Source organism: Ziziphus jujuba, chromosome 8, assembly GCF_031755915.1.
Source record: "Ziziphus jujuba cultivar Dongzao chromosome 8, ASM3175591v1".
Classification (NCBI taxonomy): Eukaryota; Viridiplantae; Streptophyta; class Magnoliopsida; order Rosales; family Rhamnaceae; genus Ziziphus; species Ziziphus jujuba.
In genome coordinates, this window is record NC_083386.1 from 12,248,218 (window position 1) to 12,267,616 (window position 19,399).

The window sequence follows — 19,399 nt, forward strand, 5'->3', positions numbered from 1 at the left end:
AACCAAAAATAAAATGGTGATCTTAAAAAAGTTTTAAAAGCATAAGGTAAGTTTGTGTAATTATGTCTTATAAAAAAATTGAGTAAATCTATCTTTTTTTTGGGTGTAAATAATTGATTGTATCTCATACTTATACTCCATGGAGCTTCAAAATTTGTAAAAATTAAAATGCAAGATGAGAATCCAACAAAAAATACCATATCTAGCTCCACTGTCCCCACACACAATGCAAAAGTACACCACCCCCCCCCCCCAAAAAAAAAAAAAAGAAAAAAAGCAGCATTTTAGTCAATTCGACACATAGTAGAAAAAAAAAAAAAAATCCATTTAGCTCTAGAAAAAGAAAGAAAGAAAAAGGAAAAATAGATCGTTCCGAAAATGCCCATAATCCCACTTGAAGTGACAAAATTCTAGCGCATGACAGCTAATAAACCTCATAAAACTACGCCAAATCCGTACAGCTAATACTTTCACATACTTTGGCAATTTAAACAAAAATTCAATCAAAACTCCTCCTTTCTTCATCTCTCTCTCTCTCTCCTTCAATCTCTCCAAACAAACCGTTCTCCGAGATAACTACACCAATCTATCTCTCTCAGACTTTTTTTCAAACACCTGCTCTGCGCTTTTGTTTTTTGGTTTTGGTTTGGATTGCTCAAATGTGGAGCGACAGTGAGGGGGGCACAGTTTACGGGTAAAAAGAATTTGCTCTTCTTTGAATTATTTTCAAAGCGAGTTTCGGGAGATTCGCTGGCCCAAACCAAAAAAAACCACCATGTCTTCTAGTTTCAGTCCGTCATGGGGTCCCAGCACTGGGGGGAGTTCGAGGTTTCAGTTGGGAGGAGTTGGAGGTGTATCCAGGTTGAGATCTTCGTCGCTTAAGAAACCGCCCGAACCACTCCGCAGAGCCGTCGCTGATTGTCTGTCTTCCTCTGCGGCTAACTCACACCATGGCAATCCTTCCTCCGCTGTTCTCCTTACCGAAGCTTCCAGGACTCTTCGGGTTCGTAATTGTATCTAATTTTAGTTCTTGGTTTTGAATTTTTTATTTATTTATTTTGATTTTGATTTTTTGGTTTAGAATCTTGGCATGGCGTTTTGGGACTTGGGTATTTGGTTTTTGGAATTGGATGTTTTTTTTTTTTTTTTTTTTTGGGGGTTGTTGTTGTTGTTGGGGTGGTGATTTGGTTTTGAATTGTTGATGTTCGAATTAATTTGGTAGCTGGTGCTTTCAGAAAGTTTGAGCTTTTACCTTGGGTTTGGGATTTTAAGCAATGGTTTGGTTGTCGAGCAAAGAAAAGGAAAGAAAATTGTTCATTTCGCTTCTATATTCTCTTTTGAATACGGATAATTTAAGCTGAAATAAGAAAATGCGAGTGTATTTTGCTCTGTCAGTGGAGGCATTTTTACTCCTTGTTGCAAATTGATGGTGGAGGTGTAGTTGGTCTATTAATGACAAACTTGATTCCTAGGTATGTTAATTGTGTTTATTTTCAAATATATGTAGTTTTTTGTTGCCCTTTTGATTTATTTTCACCTGGTGAAATTCATATTAGAATTTCAAACTCTTTTTTTTTTTTTTTTTCCTTGGAGAATTTCAAACTATTGCAAAAAAATCTTTTCTGTGGTTACTTGTACCAGCATGTCGTGGATACGAAGCATTCATGCCCTTGAGATTAATTATTATTATTTTTTTCTCTTATCCATTCCTTCAATTGCGGGGATTAAGTGTGAATCATATAAATAATTTATCAGCATTTAAAAAGCTTTTAAAATGACCGGTTATGTAGCACTTAAGTTTCTTATGCTTTTTTGATTTGAAGTAGCATTTATATATTGAGAACATCTTCTGGTGAAAAGCTCACTATTCATTGATCCTTATCGACCTGCTTGAACACTTTTGGATATCTACGTACAAGTGTATCACATTGACCCACGAACCCATATGGTTGAGACCTTTGTTATCTTTTTAATTAGTGCCATGTATCCTCAGATTTCACTAATGACATGATGTTTGGCCTTCAATATTGCAATCTAAAACTTATATGTTGCAGGACTATTTAGCAAATCCTCCAACAATGGACTTGGCTTACAATGTCATTTTAGAACATACAATTGCTGAGAGAGAACGCAGGTAACTTGGCAATTCTTTCTTAATGATGTGCATGTGGTTAAATTTCATTTATCTGCACTTTATTCTACTAGATGCAATGATAACCTGTTTATTGGCATCTTCACCATTGTTAATAATTATATAACTTCCTGCAAGAAAAAACATGTCATAGTTGCTACAATTTTTTTTTTTTTTTTTTTTTTTTTTAAAAAACATTTGCCCTGTCTTTTGGTTGTTAGCGTTTGAATTAAGATTTTATATATAGTGAGGCTTCTAACTTTATAAAGTATTGCCGCTCATGTCGTTTTTATTTGGATCAGCCCAGCAGTTGTTGCAAGGTGTGTGGCACTTTTGAAGCGCTATCTCCTAAGGTATGTTGTTAATATTTAGTACCTTTCAATTGAACTGGGTGCTTGATGTTTGAAATATCATAGATGTGGCAGCAATACTCATTTATTTTAAGCTGCCTAAGTGACTGTTTCAGAGTGGTTTTGAGATGCCCAAAACCAATTTGAAGAAGATAAATATCTTTCTTATAGTGTTTGAGCTAACAATCAAGCCCAATTTTTGATCCTTCTCTCTAGAAAATCACCTATTTGATGATACTGAAGAAGCATCTAATAGGTGATTCCTTGGAAACCACTTCTTAGTGGGGAAGCGCTCCCTGCGAAATCATTCCCAAATGGACCCTAACAAAGGACCTCATCTAGGCATTGCTTATTTTCTTGTCCTTTAAGTATTGTTTCTTTGCCTAGAAAAGGACTCTTGGTGAACTTCTGCATTGTATTATCACGTGAATGGTCACAATTGTAAAGAACCTCTGATTTCTAAGACAGTTTCTTCCACAGTTCTACTTAGAAGACCTAATCATTTTGGTAGTTGTTTCGTACATTGGGATCAATATGATTAAGTACTTGTGTGACTTTGTGCTTGCACATTTCCTTGTTGGTTAAAACCTATATCTTATTTTTCCTTAGTTAGTGTAAGTGTTGCTATTGTTGTTGTTGTTGTTGTTGTTGTTATTGTTTTCATTATTTCTAGGTGGAAAGGAGGAAGCAACAATAGAATTACTCTAGAAGTTGAACTATTTTTGGTCTCCCATAATTTGGATAAAGTGTATTAATGTGTGTAGCAAGTCTTTTCATGTGATGGGTTTTGAAAAAGGAAATTGAGAACTCCAATTAAGCTGCTAAAAGAACCTAGTTTGAATTTTTTAACAATAATTTGAATAAGTTAATCTGGAATTTAGAGGCATCCAAAATTTGGCATCAGTGGTACCGAACTGGTCTAGTGCACACCCTATGAGCATCAAATTAGATAGTTATATCCTTCCTTTACACACACACACACACACACACACACAAAAAAAAAAAAAAAAAAATTGTTGATTAAGAGGTCATCATGGTTAATATTCCTTTGTAGTTTTGACCTTATGATTTCTTTACCTTTATGCAGATATAAACCCAGTGAGGAGACATTATTGCTGATTGATCGATTTTGTGTGAGCACTATTGCTGAATGTGATACTAGTCCAAACCGAAGATTGTCTCCATATTCACGACCTGTACTTCAACAATCTGGTGCATCAACAGCATCTAAAAATATTTCTCCTTTGCCTGTATCTAGTTTTGCTTCTGGGGCACTCGTAAAATCATTGAATTATGTACGTTCTTTAGTGTTTCAACATATTCCAAAGCGGCTATTTCAACCAGCTGCTTTTGCCGGAAACCCCTCTACTTCAAGACAGGCACTTCCTACACTGTCATCTTTGTTGAGTAGATCCTTCAATTCTCAATTAAGCCCTGCACAAAATGCAGAACCTTCGGATAATAAAGACATTACAGTTTTATCTCTTTCAAACTCATCAAACATTGAAAAGGTTGATGGAACAGATGATTTTGAATACATTCCACTTGATGTACTCAAATGGCGCTGGCTTGGGGAATGCCAATCACCATTTTTGCCAGAAAGGTAAATAGTATTTTATTTTCTAGCTTTTGTCATTCTTGTGGTCCTTATTTTTCTCCTTTACATTTTAAGGTTTCATTTGGCAATTTATTATGTTATTATTTGTGTTAGTTGAAAAAGTAACTTGCATACTCTCTGTTACTTTACACAACAGTGACCGTTACATGAATCCTCAAGACATGCGAAAACATAATTTCATAGAAGTAGGTGCTGCGGCTTTACTTGTTGGAGACATTGAAGCTAAAATGAATGGTCAACTGTGGAAATATTTTGGAACTGCTGATATGCCTTTTCTTGATCAACTGTTGCAGCCTTCACCAGTAACAACAATCACAGATTCTGCCTTTGCCCGTCCCCACTTGAGAGCGATAACAGCGTCTAAACGCTCTAGGGCAGGCCCTCATCAAATATGGCATGTTCTTCAACTATAAATATTTGTAGACATGCTTGGTGAACATTTCTATGTTTTCAATTGATTTATTTCCCTCACTTCTCTGTTTTCAGGTTATCTTCTTCATGAATGTCTCTGAATTTTAAAATCTCAAATGCTGTATTTTACATGTGGATAGTTTTCTCTTTTACTTAAGTAATAGGTGATACTTCGATTGTAGGGATGATTATCTCATGGGAATCAGATGATTGTAGACTAATTTAGTTAAGTAGACAACCTCACTTTATTTACATTGTAAATTTGTATGATGGTTTATAAAGACCATGGTTAGAGCGTGGTGGGATTCATACCATCCCAAATCTAGCTGAAGTTTGAGTGCTTAACACATAAACCTTGTCTAAGCATTCTGGTTTTGAGTTGACCAACCAATTCAAATCTCAATGTTATGCCCAAAAAAAAAAAAAAAAGATTACATTCTTTAATGGATAATTATCTCCATATAAGAAAATGAGTTGGGGAACTTGGATGAAGTGATAATTAGACTGAGGAAGTTCTATAGTTAAACTGTAATGTCGTTTGCTAGAGCTTGAAGATTAAAAGTAGTAACAAGAAGGTAGGTAGTACTTGATTTGTGATATGCTCTAATAGTTGAATGGTTTTGTTGGTGGAAAGAATTCTGAAGGAAACTTAAGACCATACAGAAAGAAAAAGTAATTGCATAACATTTTGTTTTTTTTATTTAAGAGAATATGGGAAATCTGTGGCTTTTGTACGCAGAATATTTTAAATTATAGAAAAGCACATATAGTCTGTTAATACATGCCTGACTTTTGACTGCATGAATATTTGCTTTGAAGTCAATAAAAAACAAATAAATAAATAAAACATGGCTTTCAAAGTTATTGTCCACTGGTAATCATTTCCCTTGGTAAACATTTTTCAAGAGAAATGGAGCCTAAAATAGATGTCAATCAAGACAAGTTCTGAAGATAATACTTGTCTGGCCACTGGTTGGAGAAGTTCCTTATTCTACCAAGGATTTACATTTTGATTGAATTCAATATCTGTCAGTAGATATGCATTTTTGTTGAGTCTTATTTATCAAAATGTACAGATAATAGTCATCATTTTAAGATAGTGGCTTAGTAAGGTTAGAAGTATGATGATCATATATAGTGTGCTGAATCTAGCAAATTCTGAATTACAGGGAGGATTCTCCAGTGAGCACATTCTGTCCACGGGCTAAACCACTATTCCAATATCGGCACTACAGGTAAGATTTTGGAAATTCTTACAAATTTGGCCCCAGTAATTTGTTGACTTACATTATGTAGTTCTCTCTCTCTCTCTCTCTCTCTCTCTCTCTCTCTCTCTCTCACACACACACACACACACACACAAACATTCTCTTGCCAAGACTAACTATGGTTGTCTTGGATAGTATGTTTTATATTTGTTTATTCACATTACACAAAGAGGCTAATTGTCCTTTTTCTCTTGAATTTCCCCACTTAAATATGTTTTTATGTTTTCTTTTTGTCTCTTAAAGTTTTGCCATTCATAAAATTTATGCTTTTGGATCGGTTAATAATTTTTTGATTTTAATTTATCTTTGGTTGTTGGATTGGTGAATATTGCTAAGTTCAAAGTTGAATGGTTCTATTACTACTATTATTACTCAGTTTAAAGTTGAAGTGGAGGCTCCCAACTAATGAAGAACGATAATGAAATTATGTTAATTTATGTACCGATATTTGGTGACATTTTACCACTTACTTGTCTGTTTTTTATATGACCTCTTAAATTTAATAACTCACCGTCTCTTTTAATGTGCTTGAGTATTTTGGACTCAACTTCCACTTCAATAAATCTTTGACAAGTTATTGTTGGAGGCCAGTTTAAATTTCTAGTTAGATTACATACGACTTCAGTGGTCATCAACAGGAAATTATTAGTTTCCTTTGTCACTGCTCAATTCTCTTACTAAGTGGTTTATTGTGGATCAGTGAACAACAACCTTTGCGATTGAATCCTGCTGAGGTATGCGAGGTTATTGCTGCAGTTTGCTCTGATGAGATGTTGTCGCCAAATGCTAACGCCATGACAGTATCATCTAGATTGAATAATAACAGTGGAAAGCCCTCAATGGATGTGGCCATGAGCGTCCTTATTAAACTTATTATAGACATGTATGTCTCATCACATCTGACTGCAATTTAATTCAGTACTTTCTTCTTTTTTAGTTGAAATATTCTCATACTGTTTATGTTTATATATATATGTATGTACGTATGTATATGAGAGAACAAAAATACAGAGCGTTCATAAGTTTATTGATTCTTGAATTATATCAAGAATAAGGCACCCAAGTCTTGTTGCTTTCTCTTGCAGATACAAGAAACAAGGGAAAATGAGAAAAACACTGTAAAAATTCAGCATTTAAAGTCTGACTTGAGCATAGACAAAGTTCCTTCATACAGGGTTGAGAATTGACTAAAAAAGAGAAAATTGGTTAAATTACCTAATATAGTAATAGTCAAACTAAAGTAGAAACTACTAATATGTATCCCAAGAAGTGTGGCAGAATCAACAATCTTCAATTTTGATTTTCATGCACGAAGTTACTGAAAAAATAAAAATTCACAAAATGCTATAATGCATATTTGATCTCCTAATGAAGGGAAAAATTGTAGGGAACAATTCTAACGATGTTGGCCCATTTTGTCCTAAACTTGTGAACTTTCCCTTCTATAATAGAAGCTCCTTTCCAATTCTAGCGCCGTAGACCTGGAACCTTGTGCTCATTTTACTATCTTACACATCTTTGAATGGTCCAGACGATCATGTGGTCCTGTTGTATAGCTTTGCATTCTAGATCACAATGTTTGTGTATGTGAATTCTGTACACTTATCTAGGTACCAGTTTGGCTGGTAATCCTTGCTGTGATCAATTTCTACATCACTGTATTAGATTTGTAATATATGTAGATTACCACTCAATTATGCAAAGCTGGTTTATCTTTGCGGTGGATTGCCTGGAGTTTTCTGCAGCTTATTCTAACTATTATTTGAGCTCAATATTGGAGCATAACGTTGCATTTTATCACTGGGTGTTTTTGATTCTGTGAAACATCCTTCTTGCAAATAGAGACTGTTTGACTTAAATATGTAGCCTATATATGTGTTCAGTGCCTGAATATGGAAATTAGATATTTAGCAATTTTCATCTTTGGTCAATTGCTGAGATTGAAGTGATCATTATAGTCCCGTAGAATGTTTATAATAGACTGCATATGTTGCATATTATGATACTTATCGTGCTAAGAAGTGCTATGCTTTTATCTTATTACGATTTTATTTAAAATATTTCCATGGTTTTTCAGAGATCTCAATGCGACTTGGCTTGTGCTTTGTTGATGTTGTCTATCTGTATGGTCCTATATCAGATTGTGGGAAAGGGTTTAATTTTTTTCCCCCTTACTTTGTAGGTATGTTTTGGATGCTGTCATTGCTGCTCCTCTCACTTTGTCTATGCTTCAGGTGATGTTTCAGTAACACATTGATATTAGTGATTGTGATTTATTTATTAATTGAGGTTCTTGGCTTTGTCTTGTTATAATTTATAGAACATAAATGAATTATTTCAGGAAATGCTCAGTTCTCCAAAAATGGCTTGTAGGGCTCGTGCTTTTGATTTAATTTTGAACCTTGGTGTTCATGCTCAATTGTTAGAGCCAATGGTAACCGATAATGCTTCCACAATTGAAGAAGACTTTTCTCAAGAACCATATTTTGACAATGAAGCTGAACTTGCTACTCCAGGAAAGGGGAAAATGGATTCTGTCAAAATGGGCACTTCCTCGGCCATTAGTGGTTTTGAATCTTGGATTTTAAACATTTTATATGAGATACTGCTGCTTCTTGTTCAGGTAGAATTGGTCTTCGTATTTAGTAGCAGAAGTGCTATGTTTGGTGCATATAACCAGCTCTAATAACATTTTTCATGAAGATTTCAGTGGTTTGATATACAATGCGTTTTCTTATATTTACCCTTAATGTGCTAACGCTAAACTTTTCTTTCCAAATAAGAGAAAATTTATCGCCATAATTTTACACTTTTAATCATATAACTTTGAATACATGATTATGATTTATAAAGTAAGTGAATGTTGATTTATGAGAAATTATTGCTAATATTTTTCTACTTAAGTTTCCAATTTTGGTTATTGATAAGTCATAATCATTCCTACTTCTCTGTATATCCATGTTTGTGGTTCTGTAAAATGGTTCTGACTTTTCTGAAAAGCCATTTGAACGTTGGTTTGCCTTGTGAAGCAATTGATAATTAGATATTTAATAAAAACAGAATGTTTCAACATCAAAAGGATGGACTATGAGCATTAACCAGATCAGTACTAACTTAAACGTAAGAAAGGGAACCTGATCAGATGGGAAGCTTGAAATAAATAATGATCTTGTAACGTATGAATTTGTGGGGAAAGTTTAGAGCCATAGAGACAATTGTCTTGAAAAGTTGAGGAAAAATAAGATTCTTTCACCATCTGATTCATCCTCGAGGAAATTTTTTGAACTATAATATTTTACTTTAGGCATTCTATTATTTTAATTTGTCATTTCTACTTGTCATCATTTTCTTATTTGCCTGTGCCTTTGATTTACTTTCTCAGATAGAAGAGAAGGAAGAATTGGTTTGGGCTTCTGCTCTAAGCTGTTTACTATATTTTGTCTGTGATAGAGGCAAAATCCGGAGAAACCAGTTAAATGATCTTGACATAAGGGTGAGTTTGTGTATTGTCACACTAGCTGCTCAAGGAAGAACTGATTTTTCTTAATAGTTATATGCCATGACTCTTTCTAGCTACAAATTTCTTAAAAGATGATCATTAGAGAAAATGAAGGCAGAAAGAAGTAAGTACACAATTTAAATAAACTGACTAGAGTTATGGCTATTATTTTTTCCTTTCTGCTTTGCTTTATTTTTACCATCATGCTGCAGATCTCTATTAAGTCAACTGACTACAATGAGCCTTTCAATTTAGCAGCCTTCTTGCTAATTCTATACGCTATGGTGCTATTTTTTATGTTTACTTTTATGGTGCTTGCATGCCATCTTCAAGTTTATGTTTGATCTAATTGACAGTCTTTTTCTCAGGTTATTAAGGTACTGATAGAAATCAGCAGGAAAAATTCTTGGGCAGAAGTAGTACATTGCAAACTTGTTTCCATGTTAGCAAACATGTTTTATCGAGTCCCTGAAGGAAATATGGATGCTGTTTCAAGTTCCCCAATTTTCCTTGTTGAACAAGTTGACCTGATTGGTGGAATCGAGTTTATTTTTCTTGAGGTATGTAAATCATGTTTATGACTCTGCTAACAGTCAGATAAGCGTGATTATGGGTCATGGTATCACTTGCTAAACTTCCTTGATCATTAGAGTATGATAATTACCTATAGGCTATTTAATGATATTCTTATGGTAGAAACTGCTTTATAAGACAAGAAGGTTTTTTTCTACTCTTATTCTACCTTCTCCATGTGGCATTAAATCCCTTTTGCCATTGCAAAATTTTTCAAAATTTCAGTACACATAATGACAAGCCTCCTCAAAATTTATCTTAAAAGCTATTGCTTCTGTACTTGTCAATGCTCCAAATGTTTAGACATAGCTATAGAAAAGAGTAATAAGAAATTCTGGTCCTCTAAAAGACAAAATATGTGCATCCACTCTAATGTCTGTCCTCACAAGAAGATTGGTAGTAGATATACTTGAATTTCGAAATTATATAATATTGTTTTGGAACTAATAGAATAAATATCATGCACATGCAATCTAGTTCATTATCAGACTGTAATGTCTGAATCAGGTGCATAAGTGTTCTTTTTGCTGCTGTAAGCTGTTTTAATTCCTATTTTTTTGCCATGCAGTATACTCTGGCAAACTCCAGGGAAGAAAGAAGAAGCTTGTATCTGGTCCTTTTTGACTATGTTTTGCATCAAATAAATGAAACATGCATATGTACAGGGGTTATGGAGTATAGTGAGGATGAGATTCAGCCTCTTGCAGGCCTGCTCACTCTTGCAGATGCTCCGGAAGCTTTTTATATTTCTGTTAAGCTTGGGATTGAAGGTATTGGGGAGATTTTGCGGAGATCAATTTCTACAGCATTGTCTAGGTATCCCAACAGTGAACGATTAAATACGGTAATGTTTCCGAACTGGTGTATGCATATGTAATTGTCTGTCTTTTAGAATAGAGTTATACTTGTCACACCAGAGTGCATATACAAATAGGTTATTGTGCACTGGTAATTATAGTGGATTTCTTCACTATTACTCTTTCAAGAGTTCCAACACATGTACCTATTTATAAACCCTTATCAATGATTTTTTTCAATAATTGTGGTAGAGAAGCTACAATTTGATGGATCACTGAGCCATTCTAGTCCTAAAAAATGTAACTTCAAGTTTATTGTTGGTAATATCCCCGCTTGCTTATGTTTTATGGTTTGTTCTGCTGGATTTTCTATGGATATGCAACAGCTGAATGCTCAACCTCCTTGCTGGTTTGATACTATGATCATCAGTCCTGGATTCCCATTTGACTTAAGAAAGAATCAACAATATGCTTTTTCAACTTATTGGTGGGGTGTTTTGGACAGATTTGGGAGGAATGAACTCAAAAAGATTGTTCAGAGTTAGTTTCTGATGTGTGTTTTTGATAGTCTTGAGAACATCGATCATGAAACAATGTTTTTGAAGTGTCTGACTTAAGAATAGACCAAATTTAAGGAACTTAGCTTGCTTTATCTACAAGTGTATTGGATGAAGGTCCAAATATCATGCTCTATGTTATCCTCATGAATAGTAGTTACTAATTATATGATATGTGCATAATTTTGTTTAAATATTTTATGTTAGATATCCATGTTTCTATGCTATTCTTTATCATTATCATTGTTATTATTAATATGTGTTTGGGGGGTATTATTTGATGGCAGCTTAAGATTTGCACAAATTATGCTTTAAATTTATCTAAATATCTAATAAAATGTTTCATTTGTTGTTTTCGTCATTTGCTTAATTGTTGCTGTTGTAAATTGTGGTATGTTGTTACTTATGGCCACCAGCTTCGTGGACTTCATATGCACTGCTTTCCTTTTTCCTTTTCTTGGGAAATTTAACGTACAAAAATTTCGAAAGTTGCTGCCCTCTGAAATTCATTTCAACTTTGCAGCTGCTGGAGAGTGTAACGGAGAAATTTGATGCAATAATATCTTCATTTACTCATTTGGACAAAGAGTTCTCTCATATGCTGCAGATGACAAAATCTTACAAGGTTCTAGAAAGTGTTGAAGGTTCAGGCCTGAGAAATGGTATTGACATGGAAGCAAAGCTAGCGTGGGCCACTTTACATTCCCTTCTTCATTCAGACAGAATTTCTTACCGCCAGAATGGATATACTTGGTTGGGGGATCTGCTTATTGCAGAGATTAGTGAGGAAAAAAATGGAAGCATTTGGTCAAATATAAAAAATCTGCAGCAAAAGATTGCTCTTGCTGGTGTTCAAGATGCCTCATCTGCTTCAGATGTCCCTTTATCCATTTCGCTGATGTGCGGACTTTTGAAGTCAAGGAACTACATTATTAGATGGGGCTTTTTGTTTGTTCTAGAAAGGCTTCTCATGAGGTGCAAATTTTTGTTAGATGAGTATGATATGCAGCACTCGAATGGCGGTGATGTTGGGCATGTAGAGAAAGGTAGCCGTCTTGAGAAAGCTAATGCAGTGATAGACATTATGAGCAGTGCCTTGTCCTTGGTGTTTCAGATTAACGAGACTGACCGCTACAATATTTTGAAGGTAATTGCTTGTAGAAAAAATACCAAGCATTTTATTTATAATTAATATAGATATGGAGACCGGCTACAATAAGGACCAGCCGTATGCAATATATCATCAAAAACATGCTGAAATTAAGAGCTCTTGGATTTGCTCATCTGTCATGAACGGACCAGATTAAAGCCTCCTCATGTGTGGATTTTTGCCCAAAGCTTCCCTTCCCATTCACTGGTTTCTCTTTCCTTCTCCTCTTCTCTTGCCCACACTTACCTTCCCTTCCAGCCATTAGATGGTAAAAAGAAAAAAAACAAAACAAAACAAAATGGAAACTCCTTAATTTTCTTCTTCTTATGCAACTAATTAATCCATAAGAATCTCTCCATCTCCTTTCCTCTTCACCTTCAACTTGAAACCTTAAAACCAAATTTATATCCAAACACAAGCCATAAAATAAAATTTGTATCCAAATAGAAGTTCTAGTCCAAAAAATACTGATTTCGTCTTTTTCTTTTTATGTTTTTTTATTTTTTATTTTTTATAAACTAATATGAGTATCTATATATATTTTGTTTTCTTTGGATGGGTAAGAGAATAAAGTGCGAGAAGTAAAGAGAGAGAGATAGAGAGAGGGGATCTAGGCAGATTTGAACTTATGGGTATGTAGAAAGAAAAGAAAAGTCACGGTTATGTGGGAAGAAAGAAAAAGAGGAGGAGACAAATTCACATGTGAGGACGCTTTAATGTGGCCCATTCGTGACAGATGAGCAAATTTAAGGGCTCTTAATTTCAATATGTTTTATGTCCTGATATATTTGCATACGGTCGATCTTTATTATAGTCGGTCTCTATAGATATGTACACAAAAATACTTGTCGTTGGTATTTCTCTTTTCGTCATCGTTTGAGCCTGTTAGTAGCGTTTTATGTTCATAAAATATAATGAAAAACTTTGTTTTTTCTTTTTTGGAACTTTGAAAATTCGTTGGGTTGCTATCTATCAATATATATATATATATATATAAACAAAAAAAAAATAGAAAAAGAACAAATTTGAACTGAATGCGTAGTGGGTGCAAGCGGAAAGGCAACGCAATATTTATTTTCCAGAACGTAGAAATTTTATAAATTTGCAAAATAAATTTGTATTTTATACTATCCTATACTTTTAATACACTTTTAAATTATTTTCTAAAAAAATAAAAAACATTTCAACCAATTATTTAAAAAAAGGGAAGCCAAAAGGAGAAAAATGTAATTATATTTTTTAATTTTAAATATTCAATAAATTTTGTGGGTAAGATTACCAAGAAAAATTTAAAAAAAAAAAAAAAATTATGCTCCATACAGTATCCAATTCCAACAGCGAGGGCCCAAAAACCTAGTCCAACTGTCAAATGGCCAACGTGACTACGTCAATACGTTGTCGTTTAACACGTTGGCCGTTTAACTAGCGTGCTCATCTCTGCCATTTCTGAGAGGTGAGAAAATATTTTCTCAGAATCAGTCTCTCCCTTCCCAAATCCCCAAATCTCCAATTCATATTCTAGGGTTTTCTTCACACTTTCTTTCGGCTAATCTCAGCATCTCAAGCTTGCTTCCATGTGGAGAAGTGCGTGCATATATATATATATATATATATATATATATATATATATGTATTGGAAATTTTATGGTGAGGACGGTCCGCATGAGGACCGCAGTATTAGTGACGGTTTTTCATAGTATTAACGACGGTTTTTTAGAAAATCGTCACCAATACTGTGGTCCGCATGAGGACCGTCCACACCATAGACAGACTGTATATATGTATATATAATAAATAGACATACATAATGTTTATGATATTATATATATACATATATATATATATATATTTCTAGAATAGATACGTACATAATATACAGTATAAATGTATAAAACGTATGTTACGTTTTTCCATGTATATAAAATCTCACATACTTGTCTGATTTGATTTGTCAAGAAATGTCTTGGAAGTGGGTTTGTGGGCACGAATAGTTGGTCATTTAACTCCTTTGTATATTAAGGTGTCTCATTCATCCATCCGTTTGGTTTCTCAGAAAATGGTGAGAAAGTAAAGAATTAAAGTGCCAATTTGTTTTTGGTGTTTTTCTTTTTTTCTCCTTTTTTTTTTTTTTTTTTTGGGTGTGTCCTTTTAGAAAACTTGTGATTCGGTCCAAATTAAAGCAAAGGAGTCTAGCTTAGTGCACTGTAGGATTTTGAACTTACAGGAAACTAAAAAGGTGTTCAAAATTCTTTAGCTTAAGATTTCTTTCTTGTGTTTGAACATGTGGGTTCGATTTTCAATGTCAGACTGTTGAAATTAAAGTTCATAAAAAGCTGTTGTGTAATTGTAAATTTTTTTTGCATTTTATAACTTGATTGTGGATATGGTACATTATCCATCTATTGGTAGAGTTTTGGAAGTTTTTCTAAAATATTTTTCGAAATGGTGCATTTGCATTTATGTGGAACTGTTAGCCTTAATTTGATTACTCTGTTTTGATGGCACCCAACTCGAGAAAAGGGAGAGCCAAATTCTGTAAGTCCACAAGTGTTCCATTACTATTTTCATCAAGTTTTGTAGTTGACCAAGGACATTATGTTGTTCAACTATTTTGTTTTAATGGGTTGATGGCAACACTAACAAAATTGATTTTTATATGCGCTTTTTTCTTTGTCATTGAGCAAGGACATAATGTTGTTCAACTATTTTGTTTTAATGGGTTGATGGCAACACTAACAAAATTGATTTTTATGTGCTTTTTCTATCCTATGTTTTTTTTCCACTCTCTCATATCTTTTCCCAGTCTAATTCTCATTGTCATCTCTAAAGCAATTTGTGTAGATTGTCACAAAATGTTATGATTATAATTTTTTATTTTATTTGTTTTATTTCGATGATTTGATATGGCCATGATTTCATTTTGTTTGTTTAGGTGGTGATATCAGCAGTTTGCTGATTCTATTGGCAATTACAGGTTGCTGATTGAAGGAGCAGCTGTTTTTTTTTTTTTTTTTTTTAATTTAAAAATACTAGCTCCTGGTCATTTTAGATATTTGATTTTCCATGATTCCCAGATATTTATGTTTTTGAGATTTTTAACATTGGTGTGGATAGAAGCCGAAGCCCTCCAAGAGGCAAGAGGTTTAGTAGCAGTGAACGTGCATCTTACCGTGATGCTCTCCATCCAAGAGATTGCCACGTTTCCTGGTATTCTTTATATTCAACTTCATATTTGTAGCATGGTTCCTTTTCAATGTGCGCTTCTATAAGCTCATGTTGTTCACTAGTTGTTACAATGCATTATCTTTTCCTTTACATATTTATTCTTTATTAATAGAAGTAAATTTTTTTGTATAATATGCTTGGTCAAACTGCATAATGTACATACTTATGTCCATGACACACACATAGATGCACATATGCAGTGAAGCCTCTTTCATATTTAAACCAAACGGAGGTCGGTATCATTACATCCTCATCACTGATATTTTTCTTAGAAGTATTATACATTTAATGGCTATCAGGTATTGTTGAGGAAGCTTGATCATATAGTAAGCATTTTGAATTTGGAAGCATTTCAGTAAATTTCAGTTTAGGTCCAGGTAGAAAAAGTATTCTGTTGGAAGTTAGAGTACAGATTGCTGGAAACAGAAGAAAAAATATGATTAATTGGTTTCTTCATGTGATGCACATAAAAGAATGAGTGACTGACTCTAAAGATAATGTTGGAAGAAAGTAAGCAGAAAGCTAAATTTAGTTAAGATAGTACATGGTGGCATGTTATCTTAGTATTGTGGCCAAAGATGGAGCTCATCGACATAATCTATGTGGCTATCTCCATTGTGTGGTTTGAGTTATGATGAATGGTTTTCACAGGGGTTAATGCCTGCCATGATTAATTTTGTGGAATATTGGATTATCAAGGATTAAATTTAAAATGTACATGAAAGTAACATAATTTAGACTCGTGCTATAGATAAGGTTTAAGCAGGAAATATAAATAAGAGAGGGATGACATCATAATATGTAAGAGGTAGTCTTTAGAAGACAACATATGAAGTCAGAAAAGATGTCCAGTCTAACAGGAAAGTAGTGGCTGCACATCAAAGTGAAAGGTATCTGCAACTGAATTAGTTCAAAAGTGGACGTCTGGCATATATAAATCTAAAATGGCTGGACTCTCCAGTATATTTGGAAAGTCAGTTTGTAAAGCATTTTGTTTTGTGAAATGTCTGCGGTATGCCATCTTAGGAATGGTTAACACTTCAATTTTTTCACTTCCTGGTTTGATTACTTTACTACCATACTTTATTTTTGTTCAAGGCAGTTCCCAATTTGGATTGATCTAGTGCTGTATAATTATATTCTAAAGTCTTCTTTTTTTAATTTGGACACCATCTTCTTTTTTAAATTGAGAACTTATTTTACTTTCTTTACTTTTAGGTTTATATCTACTGATTTTGGTGGTATTTTCCAGGCAAGATTATCTTTGCAATAAATGTAAACGACCAGGCCATTTTGCCAGAGATTATCTGAACATGACTGTATGCAACAATTGTGGACTTCCTGGGTGAGATGAGTACTGTTATTGCTTTTCATGATTTTCCCTCAAGATGGGGGGAAAAATAAAAAATATGGATCAAATCTATGAAAATTTGTTCGGGAGATTGCTCTGTATCTCAAGTTAAAAATTTTACCTACTATTTCTATGACTTTCTGATTTTTGGAATACATTTCTGTGACTGCCACATTGCTGCTGGATTACCTCAACAACTATGTGTTGGAACTGTAAGGAGCCTGGACATCTTGCAAGCCAGTACCCCAATGATCCAATGTGTCACATGCGTGGTAAGATGGGTCACCTGGCTCGAGATTGTGTTCATCCAGGTCTTCCAGCTCATGGTGCAAGGCTGTGCAACAACTGTGACAAGGCAGGCCACATTGCTGTAGACTGCACAAATGAGAAGGCTTGCAACAACTGTCATAAAACTGGTCACCTTGCTCGTGATTGCCCTAATGAACCGGTCTGCAATATTTGCAATACATCAGGTCATTTGGTCCGTCATTACCCCAAGTCAAGCCTAGCATCAGACATGAGAGGCTCTTTCCGAGACATTACCTGCCGGATTTGTGGTCAGTGAGGGCACATGATCCATGACTCTGTCTGTGCATACATTGTCACATGCAACAACTGCGGTGGAAGAGGTCACCAAGCCAGCGAGTGCCCTTCTACCCAGATGTTTGTCCGTCAGTATTAACTGCTTGATAGCTAGGATTTCAATCAAATTATTGTAGCTATGAATTTGTTTAAGCGCTTCTCAATGTAAGTTGAGTGGCTCTGTTCAACTTTCGGATTTGAATTGATTGAATTCACTTTTTTGGATGATTCTTCTGAAACCAAAGCTTGTATACTCATTCCAAATAGACTTAGAAGTTGGACTTGTATATGTTTATCTGGGTGTTGGTGGTTGAGGTTACAGTGAATGAGAGGAACAGTTCGTTCGGATGAAGGCGTAAAGCTAATCTATGCTGCAATGGATATATGATATGACGTCCATGGAAGCCTCTGGGTGTTGCATGTAGAAGAAGCTATGTTTTGAAAGCCATTCAGGAAAATTTTTTCAGCTTATTGGGTATATGCGACTAGCAAACTCTGATCATGTCCAAGTTGTTATGGTCTTTTAGGCATTATGACGTGGAAGTGTTATGATTATAAAGAGCAGAAGCAAAGAAACTTCAAGGCTGTGGACGTTTCATTGAAATCTTTAGGGAAAATCCCAAAATACAATTATCAAAAAACCAGCGGAAATAGCGTGATTCCTTCATCAAACGACAAAAACAAATATAAAAAAATATTAATTATAAATAAATTAAAACAACCCAAAACGCAGTGTCAAAGGAGTTTCTTGAACTTGAGTCATTCTGGTGTATGGCCAAACCGTTATCGGTTTTTTTTTTTTTTTTTTTTTTTTTTTTTAAGTATCACTTTAGTTCATTTAACCATTTTTAACTTTTGAATTTGGTTAAACTAGTTCGTTTCAATTTATTTTTTAAATGGTGCATTTTGAACATAAATCCTTGTGCCGTTTACTTTTTATTTTTTATTTTTAAATTAATTTTTTTAAAATTGGATTTTGATTAATCAAACAAAAGGTTACGTTAGAATTGATAGAATTAAGGTAAACAAAATTGATAACTAATTAATTAGGTAAAATATATTGGCCAACTAATTAAAATACCTTCTTTTTTATTTATATAAAATTTTTCCTTTCCATTGGATATAGCCAGATGACTGTCCTTCCGTCTTTTAACGTGCTAATCTTCTGTTCTCTTATTAAAGAAAAATACCAAAATGTGTTCCTTGGAGAAGAAAGGCAACATCTTCGTTCTAACCCTAACCGGGTCGGGTGAACACAGGCTGAACCCGACCCTTGTCGATTCAATCCGATCCGCTCTACGCCAAATCCGAGCTCAGTCTTCTTCTTCTTCGGTCCTAATCACAACGGCTCAAGGCAAGTTTTTTTCCAACGGCTACGATCTCAAGTGGGCCCAGTCTTCCCATTCTCGTTTGCATCTCATGGACGCCAAATTTAGGTCGATCGTAGCCGATCTCATCTCCCTCCCAATGCCGACTATCGCCGCCGTCACCGGCCACGCCTCCGGCGCCGGTTTCATCCTAGCTCTCAGCCACGACTACGTCCTCATGAAAAGGCATAGGGGTTTCCTCTACATGAGCGAGCTCGATAATCAGCTTGTTATTTCGGCTTGGTTTATGGCTCTCATCAAGTGCAAAATCGGCGCGCCGACGAGCCGCAGAGATGTGGTGCTGAGAGCCGATAAGGTGACGGCTGATGAAGCCGTGAAGAGGAGGATTATCGACTCGGCGTATGATAGCGCGGAGCAGACGGTTGAAGCTGCCGTTGGATTGGGGAAGAAATTGGTTGGGAGGAAGTGGAAAGGTGACGTGTACGCTCAGATTCGAATGGAAGTCTTGTCGGATGTACTCGATGAGATTCATATCGGCAACACTGGATCAAAGCTCTAA

The 19,399-nt window shown here is 34.8% G+C and overlaps 2 protein-coding genes and 1 pseudogene across 6 annotated transcripts; all 3 read left to right on the forward strand.

Moving 5' to 3' along the window:
- Positions 1 to 407: 407 nt before the first annotated feature.
- LOC107413492 (uncharacterized) lies at positions 408 to 17,740 on the forward strand. Of its 5 annotated transcripts, XM_060819307.1 has the most exons (16): positions 408 to 1,003; positions 2,055 to 2,134; positions 2,434 to 2,484; positions 3,569 to 4,084; positions 4,236 to 4,497; positions 5,684 to 5,745; positions 6,479 to 6,661; positions 7,961 to 8,012; positions 8,120 to 8,401; positions 9,161 to 9,271; positions 9,646 to 9,837; positions 10,419 to 10,694; positions 11,728 to 12,351; positions 15,429 to 15,561; positions 16,832 to 16,924; positions 17,148 to 17,740. In XM_060819307.1, the coding sequence occupies exons 1-15, from the start codon at positions 776 to 778 to the stop codon at positions 16,888 to 16,890; spliced, it is 3,111 nt and encodes a 1,036-aa protein (XP_060675290.1). In that variant the 5' UTR covers positions 408 to 775; the 3' UTR covers positions 16,891 to 16,924; positions 17,148 to 17,740. The 5 variants fall into 5 exon arrangements, 4 of the variants coding, with proteins under 4 accessions (XP_060675290.1, XP_060675289.1, XP_060675292.1 ...); XM_060819306.1 differs by having other exon boundaries at positions 16,832 to 17,740; XR_009640114.1 differs by having other exon boundaries at positions 410 to 1,003; positions 15,469 to 15,561; positions 16,832 to 17,740.
- LOC132804920 (zinc finger protein GIS2-like) lies at positions 17,130 to 17,740 on the forward strand (annotated as a pseudogene).
- Positions 17,741 to 18,605: 865 nt separating this feature from the next.
- Positions 18,606 to 19,399, forward strand: LOC132804911 (enoyl-CoA delta isomerase 1, peroxisomal-like). The gene has a single exon (XM_060819284.1). The coding sequence runs from the start codon at positions 18,707 to 18,709 to the stop codon at positions 19,397 to 19,399; it is 693 nt and encodes a 230-aa protein (XP_060675267.1). The 5' UTR covers positions 18,606 to 18,706.